General features: G+C 46.6%; 1 protein-coding gene across 2 annotated transcripts in view; it reads left to right on the forward strand.

Moving 5' to 3' along the window:
- Window positions 1-22,095, forward strand: part of LOC110143088 (neuronal acetylcholine receptor subunit alpha-7) — a 149,883-nt gene that overhangs the window by 61,905 nt on the left and 65,883 nt on the right. For both annotated transcript variants that reach the window (XM_070477662.1, XM_020902628.2), the window contains exons 3-4: window positions 4,072-4,116; window positions 13,045-13,154. In XM_070477662.1, the coding sequence (XP_070333763.1) occupies window positions 4,072-4,116; window positions 13,045-13,154 (155 nt within the window). The remainder of the gene's footprint in view (window positions 1-4,071; window positions 4,117-13,044; window positions 13,155-22,095) is intronic.

Here is a 22,095-nt window from a genome sequence, read left to right on the forward strand (position 1 = left end):
GCTGTCTATGTTGGTCAGACTTTATTTTGGGGGGCTCCAAAATCACTGTAGATGAGGACTGCAGCCATGAAATTAAAAGATGCTTGCTCCTTGGAAGAAAAGTTATGACCAACCTATTGGTTGTTTTTTGAATGTTGAGTTTTAAGCCTGCTTTTTCACTCTCCTCTTTCACCTTCATCAAGAGGCTCTTTAGTTCCTCTTTGCTTTCTGCTGTAAGGGTGGTGTCATCTGCATATCTGAGTTGATTGATATTTTTCCTGGCAATCTTGATTCCAGCTTGAGCTTCATCCAGGCCAGCATTTCGCATGATGTACTCTGCATATAAGTTAAATAAGGAGGGTGACAATACACAGCCCCAGGGGGTTGTACCTACCTGTTTTTCAAATCGCCTGGGTCTGGGGTCAGGGTTTGGAAACCCCCTTCTCACCCCTCCCCCCACCAAGAATCCCAGTGTTGGACCCCTGTGATTCCAGCCTGTGTGGGACATGACCGCTGAGTTCAGATTTATTTGCCGATTCCTGATGTCACACAAGTGCGAGGGCAGCACCGTAGGCTGGTAGCTTCTGTGTCAGTGGAGGAGGACAAGGTAAGGGAGGAGAAGCTTCCCTCCCGACTCCATAGGGAGTCAGGGCTGTGGGTGGTGAGGACAAGGCTGGGAAGGGGTGATGGGGTGCTGGGTGGGAGCGGACCTTGCGGTGTAGACCTTGCAGGTCCTGGTTACCTGGCTGTGCCTTTGGGGGCCAGCCCAAGGTGGACCAGGAGGGTGGCCATCTTCTGTACTTACAACTTGAAAACCAGTGGCTAGGTCTCTCTTTTTTTTATGTAACATAGATTTATTGTACATGAAATGATGTTCAGATAACTAGTTATCCTTGTGGGAAGAAACCGAAAGTAGAGCTCTAAGTCCCTTCTGATACAGCTGGACCACTGGCAGGAAGGTTCCTCCTTGTGTTGAATTGCACTCTGTCTCCCTGATGCCTGTAGCCTGAGGCCACAGGTCTGCGTAGACTGCAACTTCCTTCTTGGAGCCCCTGGGCTTGCAAAAGAGGAAGGAGGAGGGTGTGCGGCAGGAAAGGCCCCCGGGAGTTGAGGGGGCAGCAAGGTCGTGGAAGGTGGAAGGTGCATATGGGGGTGTGAGTGGTCGTGGCTTTGGTGTTGCGGAGTCATAGGGAGTAAAGGTCACATCTCATTCTCGGGACCCCATCATTCCTCTGGTGATGTTTATCTCCCTGACGTCTTTTCTGAAGGTGCCCTCTTCCTGTCCTCCATGACTTGTCACCATTTATAATTACAGGTGTGTCATTGTCAAATTATATTATCCCACCCTCCACCCACATTTTATATTCTGTGAGCTCAGGGACCATGTCTGTTCAGTTCACCGTGGTGTATGTCAGGCTGGCATAATGCCCGAAACAGGAAGTGCTTCAGAATTATTTTGTCTCATGGGTGAATAAATGAACACTTGGTTGGACTATGGCTTAAAGAAGGGGCTGTGTGCTGCCCTAAGGACCTAGGACTGGATTCTTTTAGCAGTGCAGCTGGAGAAGGGCAGAGAGCTATTCTGGAGCTGAACAGAGGTCAGACTGTGAGGGTCCCCTCTTCCGTCAGCTTGGGGGCTGTAACCAGCGTACCACTCACTCAGTGGCTGAATGACACTCATTTGTTTCTCACAATTCTGGAGGCTGAGGAATCCAAGATCAAGACACCTACAGCTCTGACGTCTGGTGAGAGCCTACTCCCTGGTTCATAGATGGCTGTCTCCTTGCTGGGTCTTCACATGGCAGAAGGGGTGAGGGAGCTCTTTGAGGTCCCTTTAATAAGGACAACAGTCTTGGTTCTGAGGGTGAACCCACCCCTATGACCTAAACACATTCCAAAGACCCCACCTCCTAATACCATCCCAGTGGGGGGTAGGTTTCAACATAGGAGATTTGGGGGTGACACAAGCATTCAGTCTTTGGAGGGGAAAGGACATGCTTCACATGGGGATGAGAAGGAGATGCCGCCGTGCCTTGTGCCATGCAGACTGAGAGAGCTGAGACTCAGCCAGTGGGTGGCCTGGGATGGGAGGTGGGGGCCCACCTTGGGAACACAGACAGGAGCTTCTCTGCTGGTCCTGCAGGCTTTTCCTGGGTCTCTATGGAGGCCCCCCCACCTGCATCGCTGCTCTCTCCATTGGAGGCTGGCTGCTGCTCTGCGTTGATTACAGTTTGAAATGCTTGCTCAGTCCCATGCCACCGCACACCGCAGAAATCCCGTTTCCCTCTAATGAGGTTTCAGCTGGCGTGTTGGAAAGAAGAAAAGCTTTTAATTAGATTGGTCGTAATTGAGCTCCCAAACCACAGAAGCCTTTCTCTCAGAAGATAAAGACACGGATGCAATTAAGAGAAAGAAGCCACCTGAATGGAACACTGGCTAATTTTAAGTCCATTAAAAACAACAATTCCTTAATAAGTTGAGGCAAGGGACATATGTCCTGAAAGAGTTTATCAGCGCTTTCAAATAGCGCCGGGACCAGACTGGAACTAGAGCCCTCGCGCAGTGCATATGCATGACTTCGTCAGGGACTGTTCACTCTGCACAGAGGGAGGTTAGCTCCACAGATTTTTCTACCCAAACCCCTGGAAGGTGTTATTTTACAAAAGGGGGATATATTTTTCTTGTGACCAGACTGGCAACTTCTGGATACAGCCCCTGGCCTGAGGTCCCTGGGACTTGGTCCCCTGTCTTTCTCCAGGCAGCCTGATCCCCTCTACGAGATTACCTTCCTGCCCCCACTGTCATCTCTCAGAGGTGCCCAGGGCAAGCTCCTGGGGCAGGGACACTGATGATGTGTCCAAGAATCTCTGCCAGCTCCTTACACATTCAACACATTTGTATTTTAATGAGAAGCAGCATTCATTTCTCACTTGCATCCCTGCCCTGTGACCACGCCCCAGCAGATGGTGTTCTTTCTGCCGCTGGGTCTGTTTTTGTGAATGCTACCAGGGAACCAGGCCAGGTAGTTCCTTTAGAAGGAGCTCATGATCTCAGCCTCAGGGCATCTCAGCATTAATAAGCACTTTCCCGTGGAGGGGGTGAAATTGCTAGTTTGTGGAGTCTTTTTTGGTGGGAATTGAACACGAAATACTGAACAACAGCGTTCTTAGTAGAACTACTGCAGGAAACTTGCTCATTTTTCTCCGTGCCCACTCTGGCTTTTGCTAGCCACTTTTGGGCCTTGCCAGCCATGATTTAAAAAAAAAAAGCTGACTACATCCCAGTTGGAAAGGCCTGAAGTTGGCTAGCATCTTCTCTGAGTGCCTAGTGCGAGGGCAAAGCCACCGTTGATATGCTGCCTCACGCTCCCGGGACAGAATGCAGACCTGGCACCCTTCTGGAGCCCACAGTCAGGTTGGAAATGTGGAAAGAGGGCTCTTGACCCAGATCCAGGTGTGAATGTTTCCTTCATAAAGTCAGCTCACCTTTCTGACCCTTAGTTTGCTCACCTGGACAGGATTTACCTTGCTTGTGTGTGTTAAGGGCCTGGTGTGCTGCCTGGTTGATGAAGGATGGAAGAAAAGGTAACAGACCCAGGAAGAAATGGGGCCCACACAGCATTGTTAGCACAGGGGCAGCAGCTGTTACGGGAGGGCTCCCTTTCCCCAGGAAGGGAAGCCTAAAATATTTCAATTTGCTTAAAACTCTATCCATTCTTATAATAAACTTGACTTTAAATGATTGGAATTTGCACCCAGTCTCATTTTTTTTAAGTGTACAAGTGATTTTATAAAGTGTAAGTAAAAATAAGTTAAACTGTTAGCAGGTATCATCTCTGGATGGTGGGGTTGCAGGGTTTTAATTTCCTCCTCTCTACTTTTCTGTCTGTGTAAGAGCTCTGTAATGAATGTGTAAATAGAAAAGCTTCACTCCAGGGAAATGCTGGAGTATATTTGGAAGTGCTTGGTGAATTCTAATTTCCACATATACCAACCATCCCAACCATCAGACTGGTGCATGAATAATGGTATCATTTTCTTTTAGGTAAACTGTATAAACCATATCTTTGACTCTTTATTTTTTCCTTTAAAGGATGAGAAGAACCAAGTGTTGACCACCAACATTTGGCTGCAAATGGTAAGTTGCAACAGTGGCTGTCCTCGCCCATGGGGCTTCCTGCTCTTGCATCTGAGCTGCCTGAGCTGGAATTGCAGGCAGGGTCCCTGAGAGTATCCAGGACTGTCCTGCCTGCCTCCACGTTTGCCAGCAGCGGAGGAGACCACCCTACCTTTGCTGCATGTGCTGCATGCGCTACACCCTGCAAGGCTCAGTGCATGCTCCTGCTACACAACAGGGTGACTTGGGGAAGTTTCAAAAGCAGAAACATGCACATAAGTCGTAAATTGCAGGTTTGCATGTGAATGTCCACAGCCCGCACCATAACTGATCCCCAGAGCTCCAGAGTGCCTGCCCAGCTCCCCCTGTCTCTAGCCGTGCATGTCTTAATATGGCAGAGCAATGCCCAAGCCAGAAGCCTTCACGCTTCCTGCTGTAGTGATCTCTGCAAGAATTTCGAGATGCTGTGTTTTTTCATTCATGGGTTTTTTTACCTTGCCTTCTAAAGTTCTAACCTAGATTAATTAACTACAAAATATATCACTTCCATCCAGTTGTAAATATAAACATTTTAAAATAAAACTGTCAGTCTCTATTTTAAATTGAATATATTTAAATTCCATATAATTTGACACACCTATCGTTAATCAAAAAACATATACAAACATGCCCTTCTTTACCTGGTGGATATTTTACATAGTCCCCTTTTCTCTCTGCACTTACCTTTCTTTTCCACACAGAATTTTATCCTTGAAAGTCTTTTTATTAATGATTCTGACTTGGTTCTCTCCAATGTAAATATTTACATAAAAATTATTCCTTCAGAAAAGTGTTAAGAATTTTTCTTCTGGATTGATTTAGGATTACAGTGATTATTGGTACATAATTCATCAAGGTGAAACTAATTATACATTTTAATAATTATTAAATAAAAAATTGGAAATCTACCTCTCTACCAAAGATGGGGCTTTTTTAAAAATTAATACATTCATAGATGACTATTTTTTATTGCTAAAATTGAGACATAGATACAGATTTCACCATCAATTCTATAACTTTTAAAAATAGAAGTAGTAACATGTAGAGTTTAGAATGAAGGGCAGTTTGTGATAGCAGCATTACTCATTCCCTTGAACTTCTTACAGATTATATGCCAAAAATAATAGAGTCTGAGGGTCTTCCCTGTAGGGTTTAAAGGAACTTGCCTCAGTGTGTGGGTCCCACCTGCACACCTGTGCCCTCCATCTCCAGCCTCCCTCCTTTTGCCAAGGGCGCAGGGTCTGTTCTCCCATGGAAGCCAGCCCTTCCTCATTGGATGTGGTCCTGTCTCCTGACCCGGCTGTGAGGGCTTTCACAACTGCCCCTGTTGCCTCAAGCATCATAATAGTGTTTGTGTCACTCTCAGTATACAAATATACTGCCCTCTGGGGCTTCCCAGGTGGTGCTAATAGTAAAGAACCTGCCCGTCAATGCAAGAGACAAAAGAGACATGGGTTTGATCCCTGGGTCAGGAAGATCCCCTGGAGGAGGTCATGGCAACCCACTCCAGTATTCTTGCCTGGAAGTCCCATGGCCTAAGGAGCCTGTCCATAGGGTCGCACAGAGTCAGACATAACTGAAGTGACTTAGCATGCACCCATATTGCCCTCTGTCCCCATGAACCCATCTAGCGACTCCCTGGTTTTCTCTTACCTTTTACAGCAACATTCCCCTGAGCAGTGCCCTCCCAACCCAACTGTCCTCAATCTCTCCCTTTGCATTCTCACTTAAACCCACCTTCATCTGGCTGTGTGTGCAGACGTGCTCAGTCGTGTCTCTTTGCAACCTCATGGACTGTAGCCCGCCAGGCTCCTTTGTCCATGGGATTTTCCAGGCAAGAATACTAGAGTGGGTTGCCCTTTGCTTCTTCAGGCTGTGTGTGAGCAAATCACTAACCCCCACCCAGGTTAATACCTATTATGAGTAATATTTTTCCCCAATTTTTTTTTGATGAGAATTTTCAACTATACCAACAAGTTGAATTTATAGTGAGCACCCATATACTTGCCTCCTGGATTCTATAATTACTTTTACTGTACTTGCTTTATCCCATATCTGACCTTCTATTCATCTAGTTTATTTTTAAATTCAGCTCAGAAGTAGACGAGTGGGCAGTGGTGTCCTTTCACCCACATATTTCATGGAGATCTCAGAGTCCAGAGGGTTTATTTTTTCTTTCTTTCAAGGTAAAAGTATTTGCATACAATGCAGTACACAAATCCTAAAAGTGTATCTGACAGTGAATTGCCAATAGTGCCTTTAGATCTGCAGCCACCACCCTTAACCCATGCAATCAAGACTGTCACATAGCTCTGGGAATTCTGGGGCATAATGAGAATGCTTCCTTTTTGACATAAAACCGTCCATTTCTCATGCCCTCTAAAGTGCAGAGCTGATGTGGACATTTTTCTCCTGCAGAGAGAGAGACACTGAATTTGTTCCTGACATGTCACGTCATGTTTCTCTGAGTCTCTATTTCTTAGTCCTCAGTAAGTGATTGATCTTCAGCAATGAATGTGATTTGGCATTTTTTTTTTAACGGATGTTGGTTCCCAGGAAAAACATAACTGGATTATTACTTACTGCGTTGAGTTCAGGTGCTCCATAAATAGACATCCTCGCTTTGGAGGATGTCAGCAGAGGCCTCTAAATTTCTTTCAAGCACAGCATATTTCTAATTAAGACTTGCATTTGCGGAAGCATCTGCAGCTTCATTTGTTTTAAAACTCACCTTTTTATCTCGTGTAACTATTCAACTAATCTTTTCAAGCACCTGCTTTGTGGAAAGGCATTGCGAGGCCATGCGAGGGGGGCCCAGAAAAGGATGAGACCCAGTTTCTATTTGCAAACCATTCCCAATCTGGCTGTGTAATTTACACTCTAAAGAAGGTTCAGATATCAAGACCAAGTACCTACCTAGAGAATTGGCAGGAGGCAGGCTGGCTGTGTAGACCATAGAGTTGGCAGGTGGGGGGATTCTCTTTGATTTACAGAAATCAAAGGGAGAGGAGGAAAGGCATGGACTCAATGTATGTGGTGAGGGGAACCTGAGTGTTTCTAGGTGTGACCTCGGTAATTAATGCTTCATTCCAGGTGCCCACCCCTGGAAAACAAGTTGGGCACCTTTGTAATGTATGTCCTTATAAAGCTGGATGGCACACTTTATCTGGCACTTGGAGATAAAGCTGTAGTAATAGCTCATGGAGCAGCTGTAGTAATAGCTCCCAGCTGAATTTTAAGAAATCACAAGAATCTTGGATTTAGAACAGACCTTAACAGTTACCTAATCAAACCTCTGTCCTACTCTGTTTCCATCTGGAAAGCCTTGGTATTCCTACTGTGGCCTCAGCGTGGACCTGGGGAATTCAGACGTCACCCCCCACAGGCCTTGGAAGCTGCCCCAGAGCCATTTATAAGACAACCACGTTGATTCCTGCTCTTCGTGTTTCCCAAACTGGTGGCCGGCCTGGCCTGCCCAGCCCGGGCAGTGGGAACAGAGGAGAAGTGAGGCTCCATGCTGAAGAGGGTCAAGGCCAGAGTCCCTAGGGTGGGAGGGCAGAAACGAGGACAGGAAGGGACAGAGGGCCCAGGAAATTGCTCTCAGCAGTTGGTTTTACTCTCCCTTGTTTCATGTTGCTGAATTCCTATTCTGAACACCTGAATCCACATAATCTTTTCTCTAGATATTTAAACTCTGAGGTCAACATCCTACAAAGATGGGTTTTCTATACATTCAAAGAGAAGAGGCAGAAAAAATTATCTTTGACGTACAGTTTGTTGATTGTATTTTCCTTTCTCTTACCTGCCCTTGATTTGTAGGAATTTACAGTTATTTAGAGAACCTGAAGGAAGAGAAAGTGTTTGGTCTCTCTGTTTACTTCTTTATATTCCTAGGAGAAAGCTGCTAGTATATTTTTTCTGCATATTAGTTTAATCTTTTGGGGGGAATCCTGTCAGACATAATCTGATTTAATCTATGAGAAGAACTGACAGAAGCCATTTCAGTTTCTAAAGAGATGTTTGAGCCATTCGGAGACTTTAAAAAAAAAAAAAAAAAACTTACCTAAAAAAAGAAAACTGTCTTCTTTAATTTTGAATTTTTGAAATTTTGACCATTCTTCTGGTTTAGATTTCCCATCCTTCTGCTTATTTTCCACCTCCTAATTCTAATTATGGAATTAATAGCATCATAGAATATTAGATTCTAAACCATATTTTTTTTTTTCTGAAATGCTTGCCTTCTTCATTTCTGCATTCTTTATCAAAATAGAAATGCTACATATGTTGCTCATAGATGAAAGGTCAGTGGCTTGCTTAGGGCCATAAGAGCAACCCACCATTAAGCAAAACCTATGTCCACTGAGAGAAGAAAGTTTTGGGACGGAAGGAAGGAGGAGGCCCCCCCACTCTCTTCCTCTGAGGTCAAAACAGTGACGGAAGAATGTTCAGAGCATGTGTGTGTGAGGTGTTTCCTGACACCGACAGTTTGGCTGTATTCTGATTTAGCATTTGATCCTTTAGGTAAGAGCTCATTCCCATAGACTGCCCCCGTTTGAGACACCAAATGCAGACGGGGGCCGAGTGACCCATACTTCTGTCCAGCTAAGTTCAAATTCAGACACTCCCATTCCCTGCCTCACATTCAGGACTTTCCTTGAACAGCTCCTGGAACTCAAGAGAAACCTTTATCTTTGTTTAAAATTTGTCATTGTATATAACCTAATATATAATATAGTATAATATAAAAGATGGGCTTCTCTGTTGTCTCTGGGAGGGTTGGCACTTCTAGGTTCATGCCTGTTTCCAGGTGCCTGCATGTGGGAGCCATGCCAGCTGCTGTCTATACACAGATTTTGCTCAGCACCTCTGCCCTCAGATCTGTGATCTGAGTGGGCAGGAGTACTTTGGAGGATAGAACCCTACCCCCTGCTTGTTTATGGGCCCTTTTCCACATCCATTCTTAGGAAACCTTCATGAAAACCCAGGACAATGCTGCACTGAGGTTCCTGCTCCAACTCCTGACACTGAGCTGGCCTTTGCTGTCTCCATTTTTGGCTGAAGCTCAGTTGTTACAGCTCTCATGTCCTCTGGGATGTTGTGAGAGGGAGGATCCCTTTTCTTCTCAGAGTCATTTATCACACGCCTCCCAAGGCCATGTGATTTACTTGCTTTGACACTTTATCTCATTGCATCCTTATAGTGCCTGATGAGGTGCTGCATACAAGCAAAATGCAGCTCAGAGAGGGTGGTTTACCTGCTAGAGCTGACACAGCTCTTCTCTGCTGGAGCCTTGAGTACAAACCAAGGTCTGTTTGATCCTAAAGCTCTCAGTGGCCCTCTGTTTCTGCTGAGAGGATGATAGAGACCGAACTTGGCTTTAGACTAAGGGAGACCCCTAGAAGAGCAGCCCACCTTGTTGGGGTGCAGAATTTGCCTGTGCAAACAGATTAGTGGGAAATAACCAACCATAGTAGAGCCTGGGAGTCACCCAGCTTGAAGTCAGATAATGAAGTTCTGAGTCCTGACTCACTTCTCCAGGCCCCAGTTTCTCTTGTAAATAGGAATAGTCATGCTGGCATCCCAGTGTTCTGGTGAGCAGGTACACATAGCAGACACTGAGCAAGCAGGCTGGCTGAGATACACGTCCCAGGGCACATGCGGCCAAGTAGGAGCATGGGTGGGGGAGATGGGAGGGATCAGGAATTGCCAGGGAGGCTCCCTGCAGCTCAGACCTGGTTCCCTTAAGAGATGTTTACATTTGACTGACAAAGCGCTCCCTCTTCCCTGCCTCTCCTCTTGCTGTGGCCATCCTATCAGTGGGCAGAGTAGGTGGGCATCTATTTGCCACACCTACTTCCCTGGGCAGTTCTGGGAGTCCTGGGGCCCTGAGCAGGATAGTGGGGAAGATGAATGCCAGACTCTGTGCTAGTCAGCTGTAGACCCAGAGGAGCATCCAGATATGAGAACATGGTCAGGAAAGCACAGGTGTTGGGCATGGAAGGGCTTGTGCCCAGAACATGGGAGAGAAAAGAAGGGAACACTGGGCAGCGGGGGCAGAGCTGGAGCCGCTGAAGCAAACACAGTGTGGCTGGTTACCCAGGCCTTTCTGCAAAACCAGTTGAACAAGATCGGCTTTTTTTTTTTTTTCCCTTTATTTTTATTAGTTGGAGGCTAATTACTTTACATCATTGCAGTGGTTTTTGTCATACATTGAAATGAATTAGCCATGGATTTACATGTATTCCCCATCCCGGTCCCCCCTCCCACCTCCCTCTCCACCCGATCCCTCTGGGTCTTCCCAGTGCACCAGGCCCAAGCACTTGTCTCATGCACCCAACCTGGGCTGGTGATCTGTTTCACCCTAGATAATATACATGTTTCGATGCTGTTCTCTTGAAACATCCCACCATCTCCTTCTCCCAGAGTCCACAAGTCTGTTCTATACATCTGAATCTCTTTTTCTGTTTTGCATATAGGGTTATCGTTACCATCTTTCTAAAGTCCATATATATGTGTTAGTATACTGTAATGGTCTTTATCTTTCTGGCTTACTTCGCTCTGTATAATGGGCTCCAGTTTCATCCATCTCATTAGAACTGATTCAAATGAATTCTTTTTAATGGCTGAGTAATATTCCATGGTTTATATGTCCCACAGCTTCCTCATCCATTCGTCTGCTGATGGGCATCTAGGTTGCTTCCATGTCCTGGCTATTATAAACAGTGCTGCGATGAACATTGGGGTGCACGTGTCTCTTTCAGATCTGGTTTCCTTGGTGTGTATGCCCAGAAGTGGGATTGCTAGGTCATATGGCAGTTCTATTTCCAACTTTTTAAGAAATCTCCACACTCTTTTCCATAGTGGCTGTACTAATTTGCATTCCACCAACAGTGTAAGAGGGTTCCCTTTTCTCCACACCCTCTCCAGCATTTATTGCTTGTAGACTTTGGATAGCAGCCACAAGATCGGCTCTTTCTGGGTGCTGTGCTGTGCTGTCCTCCCCCAGCCATACACTTTTAATTTAGAAACATCGGCCAGGTGGGTCACCACCCTAAATGCCCCCAATGATGCTGCAACAAGTTGTCGTTGTTGTTTAGTTGCTAAGTCGTGTCTTACTCTTCTGCAACCCCATGGACTGTAGCCTGCCAGGCTCCTATGTCCATGAGACCTCCCCAGGCAAGGGTCGCCATTTCCTTCTCTAGGCGATCTTCCCAATCCAGGGGTCAAACCCACATCTCCTGCATTGCAGGTGGATTCTTTACCACTGAGTTACCAGGGATACTTCAACAATTTAAGTATCAATATATCCTCCTTCTCATGGTTCATGACTCTGGAATCCTGATCAGTTAGTTCAGTTCAGTCACTCAGTTTTGTCTGACTCTGCAACCCCATGGACTGCAGCACACCAGACTTTCCTGTCCATCACCAACTCCCAGAGCTTGCTCAGACTCATGTCCATCGAGTTAGTGATGTCATTCAACCACCTCATGTCCCCTTCTCCTCCTGCCTTCAGTCTTCCCCAGCATCAGGGTCTTTTTCAATGAGTCATTTCTTTGCATCAGGTGGCCGAAGTATTGAAAGTAAAGAAATGCTGATACTTACCTGCATATTCCTTCTTCTCTGACTAACTGGGATGCTCGTCTGCCCTTTCCAGAGGATGGTGGGATCTCTGGGGCATGCCCTTTGACTGCTATTGCCAGTTTCAGTAGCTCTAGACCCACAACCCCTTGGCGGCAATTCTCAAATCTCAGCAGCTCTGAACATGACAGGGTTTTTTTGTTTGTTTTTGTTTTTATGACTTTACATCAAACTGACCAGGTCTAAAATCAAACAAATTGATATGCAATCAAGGAATTTATTTTCAGTATAAATATGCGTGTTTTGCTGCAGAAATAATGATTAATTATGAGGAATTGCCACTGGGCCAGCTTGGGGTGTTGCATCACATACCTTTTTAAATCTGAGAAAGTTTGCACTCAGAGCAGGTGGCTCCAGGGGGACTGAATACAGGATGGAGGCCTTAATGGCATCTGCTCCAATTATGCACACTTGTAGGAGCTGGTAAGTCCAAACCTGGCAGCCTTGCAGTCCTGGCTGGGTGCTGCTGGTTGCCCGGCCGTGCAGGTGGGGTCCTCCCTGAGCAGTCTTTACAAAGCCAGTGGACCTCAGGTAGCTCTGGGGTGCGTGGTCCGGGGGCAGAGAACTCCAGCAATGGACCTTCCTCTTACAAAGATCCCTCAAGAACCAATTTCAGGTTTAGCCCTCGAGAGACACACTCATGTTCACGTGCTTATAAATATTTCCTGAGCTTTACTCTGTACCCTCGTGTCCTGGTTCAGCATTTTAGTACCAATGCCCATGTGTGCATTTTTGAGTTGTGGTGTCGGAAGCAGTATTTCTACCTGAAAGTAGTAATTCAAATCCAAATATAGGCCCTTAGACATTTCTGAGAGGTACCCCTGAAGCTGCATGAAGTTGTTTTATGGGAATAAATCTTCTACATTTTTCCAATTTAGTTCTTATTCTAACTGAAATAATGAATTTATTTGTCCAAAGTGTCCCGAAACTTTGAAAGTGAAACAGTTTTCATTTGGCTAGGGGAAAAAACCATCTGCTACAGGAGAGAAGGGCTTGGGGGTGTGCAATGGACTGAAATTAACTTTAATGCTACCCTCTGACTATGGTCATGGTGACAGCAGGATCTTAAATGTGATTTTTATGCTATTCATGGTCATTTAGTAAGGGATTATTTAATTCCCAGTTTGCATATATTTTGCAGATAGCAACTCAATTATGTAAATAAGTGTCTGGAACTCTTTTTGGCTTTGAACTTATCTAATAATCTCTCATAAGATATATTAGCAGGCAAGAAAGCAAAGTGCTGCTAATGCTGCCGTCTGTGTTTGTCAGACTTGGACAGATCACTATTTACAGTGGAATGCGTCTGAGTATCCAGGCGTGAAGACGGTTCGTTTCCCAGACGGCCAGATCTGGAAGCCAGACATTCTCCTCTACAACAGGTAAGCTCAGTGGACAAAAGGGAAAGAAATGAGTTTATTCTTGGATGTGTTTTAACAGTCAAGCATATTTGAGTATTTTTATAGACATGCTGGGTACGTTATCTATAATTTGGGATTGTGGATCCCCATGAGGCTTTGTGGGAAGCATCTGTCCTGTGTCCGTCATTCTCTGTCCCAGCATGCAGGCCTGCAGCATCCAGCACGCTGCCCTCAATGGCTGTGTCTGCAGGGCTGTGCGTTACAGATTTGTAGGTACTTGTGTTCATATTGGCACTGATTAATTTTTCATGTAGTCATAACTTTGCCTCTGAATGACAGCAGTTACAGTCACAGCAAGAGAAATTGCTGGTCAACAGGATTCATGGCTGGAGTCCACTGTCTGGACTCAGGTCCTCATTTAATGCACTGCACATTGAGAGCACTGCGGGGCGGCTAAGCACAGGAGGCCCTCATCTCCAGCCACACTCGGAAACCTGTACCTGATGGGAGAAAGACAGTCGTCATCTTCTAATAGTCCATCTCCTGAGGTCAGGAAAAGAAGGATTTTTCAGTTAGCCAAGGCCATCTGATTTGTGGAGTGGAAGCCCAGAAGGCAGGTATCCAGGCGGATTAAATTTCCTGAAGTAATTTCTAAAATTATTTGCTAAACTACATAGTCAAATAAGGGAAACCAGAGCTTCTCTTTCCAATAAGATACAGGATGTGATAACTGTCTTAATACTCACGAAAGCTATTTCCTAGTGACGGCTGCTGTCTCTGGTCCCACTTGGAAAAGAGGAATCCCAGCACCTTTGTGACTCAGGAAAACAGTGGGCACAATGATCCCTCAGGACCAGCTGATGGGTTTGTCCTATGAGGACTGCTTCCAGAAGGCTGCGTGATTTTATGTCTTGTATCCACTTTTAATTCTCTGTCTTTCTTACTGGTATGATGTTTCATTTGAATCCTTGATCCTGTCTCTAGAAGATTACCTTTGCTGATTTGCCACCACTCTCCAGTAACTTAACTTAGTTCCTGCAGCCGAGTTTTGAAAGGTGTCTCGGGTCAGAGTAAGCAGTCCTCTATTGAGTAGAAGCACATGAGTTCTCATGCCTCCTCCCTGGCCCCTCTGTTTGCTAGGGGCTGTATTAGTTGCCCAGAGCTGCCAGAACAAAATAACCAGTAACTGGGTGACTTAAACAACAGAAGTTTATTTTCTCTTGGAGGCTGGAGGTCCCAGATCCAGGTGTCTGCAGGTCTGCAGGGTTGATTTCTTCTGAGGCCTCTCTCCATGGCTTGTAGATGACCATCTTCTCCCTGTGTCCTTACATGGTCTCCCCACGTGTGTGTGTCTGTGTTCTCATCTTTGCTTGTGAAAACATTAGTCACGTTGGATTAGGGTTCACTCTGATGACTTCATTTTAACTTAGTTTTAGCTCGTTAAAGATTCCACCTCCAACTGCAGTTTCACTTGGAGATAGTTGGGCATGTGAATTAGCTAGGGGTTCAGCCTGTGACTTTCAAGGGGAGACAGTTCAGTCTATAACAGCAATATTGCCATTGACTGCTTAAGGGCAAGGGTTTGGATGGACTAAGTGGGTGTAAATCTTAGCCATGATATTTACTATGTCTGTAAGTCTCAGATGCCTCCTTTGCCCAATAGGGTAAGTGCCAACCTCACAGTCTGGAAGAATGAATTGCAGATGTACATAGCATGCTTGGTGTGGTACTCAGCAAAGAGTAAGCAATCTGTAAAGGCAGTTATGTGCTCAAAGGCATGGAGATGAGAATCTCAGCTTTAAGTAAAATGGTTTGACATTTTAAAAAGAAATGCCAATAATGTTTTTCACTGTTCCCAATGCAGTTTTTTCATCTGAAATAAAAAATAAATATGGTAGAATTTTTAACAATGAGGCTTGAAGTGATGGTTCTTATGACTTACCTGTAAGATCTTAAACCCCAGTAAATGTTTGGTGCTTCTGACATTCTAACTAATGAAGAGTTTCCAAGTATTCTATACATACTTGAATTTCAAGGAACAAAGATGCAGCCATCTCTGTCTGACAGATGCCACCAGGGACCAGGCCCCCAGGAATAATCCATCCCCTTCTTCCTCTTGTGTTTCCCTTGGAGCTCCATATAACCATCTCCCCTCTTCTCCTTTCCATATACCTGCTGACTGCCTCCACCAGCCTGTAGCACAGAGTCTATAGAGACTGCCTCCTCTCCTGCATTAATTTTCATCTGAGAAGTGAGATGTGGGACTTTTTACCTAAAGTAACTGTTGACTGCATGGCTGGCATGTCCACATTAGCACAGTGTGGGGTAGGAAGGTTATGAAAGTTACTGAAGCCAGCTGCAGACACAGCATCAGTTATCTTTCACTGCTTAAGTGACTCTGAATTTAGTGGCTTAAAAAAAAAACAAAAAAAAAACCACTACGCCTTTTATTTCTCACCATGGGAGCTGGCTGGGCCCATGTGGCTGCTTGTCTGTTCTATGAGATGTTGGCAGCAGGCAGTGGCTGGGGCTCAGATGAGCTTGGGTGTGGGGGTACACCCCCAGAGCTGGTGGTGGTGGTGATGGTGCCGTGGGTGGGGGCTCAGCCGGGGCTGCACCTGCACCGCCCCAAGCGCCTCTTCCCTGCCTGAGCCTTTTTCATGTGGTCTGGTGACTCCGGGAGAGGCATGAAGTGGGGGCTGCCTGGCCCTTAGGGACCCAGGGTAGGAATTCAGACCAGCCCTTCACCTGGTCCTGCTGGGCAAAGTATGGAGGGGCCCAGAGAAGGGAGGAGAAGTCAGTGCCCTTCTCCAGGGCACCAGGGAGGGAGGCAGGGAGGTTGCCCTGGGGAGACCAGCTGTCCAGACTGAGCGGGGACAGTGATGACACAGGAAGGTCAGTGAAGACTGGGGGAAATGGGAGGACCAAATCAGGCATGCGTACATAATGAAGGGGTGCTCAGTTCAGGGCCCCTGTGGGGCCAGGAGGACAGGGAGGCACTGGGCTCCTCCTGCTGCCACTCCTCTTGCCCCAGGTATGTGTGGACACCACCACCCTAAACTCCGCCGCCTCCCCTTCCACCTGCTTGTGGTCAGCTCAGGAATGTTCCCCAACTCCCGTCACTTATCCTTGCCCCCCCTCAGTGTGGGCTCTGCCTTCTCTTGACTCCAGACACCTCCCTCTGTCATGTGCTCTCCTAGAAAGAGGTTCCTGTGCCCCACAGCCTGCAGGCGCTGCCCCCCACTTCATGGGCTCCTGGAAAGCACCTCACAACTAAGCGTGTACAGACAAGATGGAAGGAGGGTGGGATACAGGCATGAGGCGGAGGAGTGAAGGGGGTGACCTGTGTGATGCTGGTGCTGCTAAACCCAACAAAGGAAGAAAGAGAAGGAAGAAAGTCACATCGGCAGCCCGGAAGATAGGAGCCTTGGTATCTGAGTCCAGAAATGGACACAGAAAGGAGTAAAAACAGGCCTGAGTTTAGTGAGATCCTGACTCTCTGATATTCTGTTATGGGAGATTTTGAGAAATGTTGAGTTTAGTACTTTCCTCCAGCCAAAGATTCTCACTCAAACTGATGTATTTCCTCAGTGAGCCCACGCGATGTCTCATTACATGTGTATGGTGAAGGTGGGGGCACTTCCTGAAGGAGGGGACACCCTTTTGTATGAGCAATGGTTTGGAGGGGGGCATTGATTCACGGCAGGGGAAACATCACCCACATGTATGTAACATTTCTTCTTTTATTCCAGCTCAATTTTGTAGTCCAGGTATGAGCCCCACGTCGTTTTTGAGATAGAATCCATCTTCTGTCCCTTGAAGAGGCTGGGTCACTGCCTAATAGGGTCTGTGCATTATTTCTGGGATGGGCTGCTTTATTCTCCTGATGGATGGTGAACAAGTTTATTGCCCACCAACTGGCTGGGTGGCTCTAAGGGGAGGACCAGGGCTAATAACAGCATTCCTGCTAGATGATGAACCCAGTGGTTTCTTGTTTGCATCATTCTGCTTTAGTTTAAGCCTGCAGTTCCAGGATTTGTCTGAACACAACCTTACTCAAAGTGAGTAGCGATCCTGGATGACTTGTTACCATTTTCCTCCCTCCTTTTTGGCTTTTAATCTTCTGTGTAATTACATTTATTGATGTTCTAGAATAGGGGATACAAATCAATAAAATGGTTACCTGTGGGAGGGACAGGAAAGGGGCATAAGGGAATTTTCTGAGATAATGGGAGTGTCTATATCTTGACTTTATGGTGGTTATAGTTACATGAATATAATCTGCACCAAAATTCAATGCAAGCCACACACCAAAAATCTGTGCTTGCTGCTTATAAATATATATCAATTTGAAAAGTGTAATAGGTTAAATGGCAGATGGTTCACAGTGAACTGAAAGATACAATAAGCTGTCGATGCAGAGCGTAGCAAAGAGATGCACAAAGATGAAAAATAAGAGAAATGCTGTGACTTGCAGAATAGACTGAGATGTTCTTAAAGTGTTTAATTAGAGTCTAAGAAATAATAGAGAAAATGAGGGAAAAGTAATGTTTAAAGAAATAATGGCTGGGAATTTTCCAGAAATTATAAAAGATACCAGTCATCAGGTAAAGGAATCCCAACCAATCCTAATTGGGACAAATGGTATTTACTGTAGTTCCTGTCTTTGCAGGGCAAATCACTCCAAAATTTAAAACAAGAAGAATCATTGTAACCTCTCCCGGTTACTGTGGCTCAAGGATTTAGGGAGGGGTCCAGTAGGTGGTCTGGCTCCAGGTCTCATGAAGTTTCAGCCCAATATTGGCTTGGGGCTGCAGTCAACAGGGAGCCTGACTGGGGTGTCCAACCCCAGTCACTGGGGTGACTCACCCAGATGGCTGACAAGTTGATGTTGGCCCTTAGGAGTCTTAATTCTTAGATACATGGACCTCTCTATGAGTTGAATGTCCTCATGGTGTGGTAAGTGGCTTCCCCCAGAATGAGTCATGACCTAGGAAAAGCTACAATGCCTTTTGGGTGGAATGAAAGGCCTGACTGGTATCAGCGTTGCTTTGCAGAGAAAAGTCTGAACCCCAGCAACATTCCGGCCACCCCCACATTGTGCAACCCTGGGTGACTGCCTCAATCTCTCTGGGCTTCTCAGTTCTTGAGCTGTTTCATCAGAAAATCCTGTGACAGTAATGGAATCTTCGTTGATGAATGTAATTTGCTGATGTTTTTGTTGACTCTGTATTTTTAGGACTGCGTGGGGTGTCAACCATCTTCTTTTTATAGGCTGTGCTAAACTACGTTCACACGTCTGCAGGCTCCTGTCTATCTGGCTCTGAGGCTGCAGGCCTCTGGCCCCAGCCCTCTTTCTATCACATATTCCCCTGACCCTGTGGCTAATGGCAGAGCCTGGAGGGAGGGGAGGGTGGTACACAAAGGATAAAACCTGGGTGCAGTGTGATCTGACCCCCAAGGGTTTGTAATTGTGGTGATCAATCAGTCACTAGTGACATAGAATTTATTCTCTTCCCTAAGTGTCTTAGGGTCCCTTGGACATCAGCCCAAGGTGAGGATTTGAGTGCACATAATTTGAGAGACTAAGTGGGACAGGGGAGGGAGGGAAAACAATACAGGATGCTTTAAAAAGCTACTGCTATGGGCAGTGGGATGTCCATTCCCACAGGGGATGTCCAAGATGCTTATCTGCCAACTTCCTTCTGTGATAGATTGACAGCTGCTTCCAGGAATGTCATTCTGCTTGCCTGTCCCATGCATGAACAGGAGCCTTGGGCAGGGATGCCAGTTCTTGCCTGGGCAGCTGTCAGGGCCTCGGACACGGAGAGGATGGCTGTCGGCATGGTCAGCTCAGTGCAGGTGAGCTGGCCACTGAAGTTCCAGTCATTTTCACCTTGGCCTGTTTGGAGAGCCCATCCTGGCTCCTGTGGGGAGGGCAGCAGTGATTGAGTGATGGGGAAGCATCCTGGGACTCAGACAAAGTGGAGGAGGCAGGTAGGTAGCAAAGGTAATAGAAGTGAGGAGGGACCTGCATCCTTGTGAGTGGCAATTTCTCCCCTGGGTCAAATCATGGTCTCATAACAGTCCATGTATGGAACGGAATCTTAGGGAGTGAGTATCTTAGACTCGGTGCTGTCGCTGCCATTGGCTCCAGAAGAGGGTCTCGGAGTTGGTGCTCCCGGGCCCATCACGCAGCCATGGCTGGCCTGGGGCGGGGGGGTCAGGGTGGAGGCATCACTAAAAGGACATAATGTCTCTTGATGGGGACAGGAATCTCCAGGTGAACAAAGGTAACTTTCCAGCTTTGGATCTTAGAGAAGGAGGCTTTAGGGAGTGCTGTGATAACATCTCCATTATCAAATCTGACCTAATCTGGAGGGAAGCTGTTTGTAAATAACGTGAAGTGGCAAGAGGGCAGAGTTTTTAGAAAGTGAGTGGAACCTGCCAACCTGTGTCCATCCAGGCCTCCCCCTTCTCACCCCTGCTGCTGTTGATGTTTTTCATTTGTCTCTTTGCTCACCCAATATTTAATGAAGGCTTACATGCTGTTGTCACACACTGTTCTAGGATCCCAGGATATAGCAGCCATCAAGATAGACAAAACTCCCTGCCCTCTAGAGAAAGGGAGAGAGAGAGGGGAGAACATGAACCCAGTTTGGGGGGCTGTAAGAACTGGGGAGGGAGCCTCACACATACTGGAGCCAGATATGGGCTGTGAGACTGGAGAGGGAGGTCTCTGACAAAGATGCTCTGAAAAAAATCAGAGCATCAGGGAGGCGAATGCTCTTGGCAGAAAGAACAGGCTCCTGGGCTTGTTAGGAAAGGTGGTGAAAAGCTTTGAAATGCAAAACATCATTACCATCATAAAATAAATAAAATGGTGAAGGAGAGAAAGATAAGCAGGCATCTGTGGCATCTCCATGTGAGGTCATCTGCACCTCCCAGGTTATCAGATGCTCTAGTGGTTAGGCCATGGTCCTTGAACCACCTTTCAGCTTTGCAAGTTCTCAGACTGGTAGTGATGGAAATGATTCCAGTCCATTGAGAAGCAAATGGATTCTGTCTGATGGACTGACTTCTCTGTGAATAGATGGGATCAGCGTTCCTGGTTGCCTCTGTCCATGGGTCTGCCCTTTGGATGCTCCTCAGAATTGGATTTTCATGCCTTCCTGTTTCCCTCATTAATTAATGACTTAAAAAACATCTTTGACACAAATATGTTCATTTTATACTTGCATGTTGTGATTTTATCTTTATAAGATGTATCTTTTTTGGATTACCCCGAGGCAGGAGCTTGTCATCTAGATCCGTCCTTGGAAGGAAAGGGGCCATATTCGTGGGCATGAGTCAGGTGAGAGGATCAGAGATACAACAGGTGCTGCCTTAGTCTACCAGGTCTTTGCTTTTACTTTGAATGAGACAGGAGAGCCTCTGTAGAATTGCATTTCCTTTTTTGCTCTCAGTAACAGTCAAAATTCGAATTCATATTCCATCCCATGATTATCTTGTTTGGAAGTTATCGCTTCTTTTCTGCTTGTACACTCCTCCCAGCTTATGGCAGTGGTTGTGTTTTATCTGTGTTGGTTCCTCCAGTATCTTGGTAAAGTCAGGGGATGGAGGGCATGTGGATGTGCACATTCATTCAGCCGCCAGGAGCCCAGAAACCTGGCTGCCTCATCTTAATTTGGAGCCCAGCCTCTCCTCACAACATGGACTGCACTTGCAGATCTTTAGTGCCCTTGACTTTGCTCCAGTCTTTATGCAAAGGGCTGAATGGCTCCAAAGCCTGCGTTAGCATTCACATCTCAGGGCAAGACTCTGTGTATGCTTAATTGCTCAGTTGTATCCAACTCTTTGCGACCCCATGGACTGTAGCCCACCAGGCTCCTATGTCCATGGGAATTCTCCAGGCAAGATTACTGGAGTGGACTGCCATGCCCTCCTCCGGGGGATCTTCCCAACCCAGGGATCGGACCCAGGTCTCCCACGTCACAGGCAGATTTTTTTTACCATCTGAGCCACCAGGGAGGCCCAAGTGCAGGAAACCAGTGCACAGAGAATTTCAGCCACTCGCCTGAGATCCCCCAGCAGGACACGCCCGACTCCAGAGTGCTTGCCTCTAGTTGTGCTTTTAGAGCTCTTGTGTTTTATTTTTCCACAAGTTAGACAAATTGAAATCACTCCTCTCACCCTCCCTCAGAATAGACTCCATTTTCAGAACTTATCTGGCCATTCTGTCTCAGCCTCTCTTTCTTTCTGGAAGGGGTGAGCCTGGCTTCTCCCAGTGTCAGAGCCACTGAGGGATTCTCAGACCATCACTTCTTGATGATCTTTCCTCATCGTGGACAACCGACTTTTCCTTGAACAAGTTCCTTGCTGGCCAGCTTGGAATGACAGAATGCAAGCTGCTGGGTCAGAGCTGGAGCAGAATTTCAGAGAGCCAGGCACTGCACCCAGAAGAGTTTTCTAGGGATGGCTTTGCATCCAGGGTGGCCCTTTAATACTGTCTTCCTACCCGTGGTGCCAGGATGCCTCAGGACGCCCCCCACTCCCTGCACCCTGAGGGCGGTAAGAGCCATCCAGCCCAAGAGACTGGCTTTGGCAGATGTTTATTGATCTTCCTGACATCAGACATGGAGCCAACTTGGCTGTAGGGTCTGTGTAGTAAATACGTGAGACAGGAATTCGATGGGGAGTTTGGTCATCCTCCGGAGCCTCCTGCGGGAGTGGAGGGGCCAAGGTCAGCCCTCAGCCTGCCCTCTCCCCAGCCTTCTATGGGGGTCCCTACAGGATTTTCACTGCCTACCCAGGCTACAGCTACAGCCCGTGGGGTTACAAGAGTCAGATGTGACGGAGCGGTTTAACACACACACAGACCCGCACACACACCCAGGCTCTGCTCACTGGCCACCTGCGCAGAGAAAGGAGAGCAGAGGAAGTTGTGATTGACGAGGACAAG

Source organism: Odocoileus virginianus, chromosome 16 (assembly GCF_023699985.2).
Source record: "Odocoileus virginianus isolate 20LAN1187 ecotype Illinois chromosome 16, Ovbor_1.2, whole genome shotgun sequence".
NCBI lineage: Eukaryota > Metazoa > Chordata > Mammalia > Artiodactyla > Cervidae > Odocoileus > Odocoileus virginianus.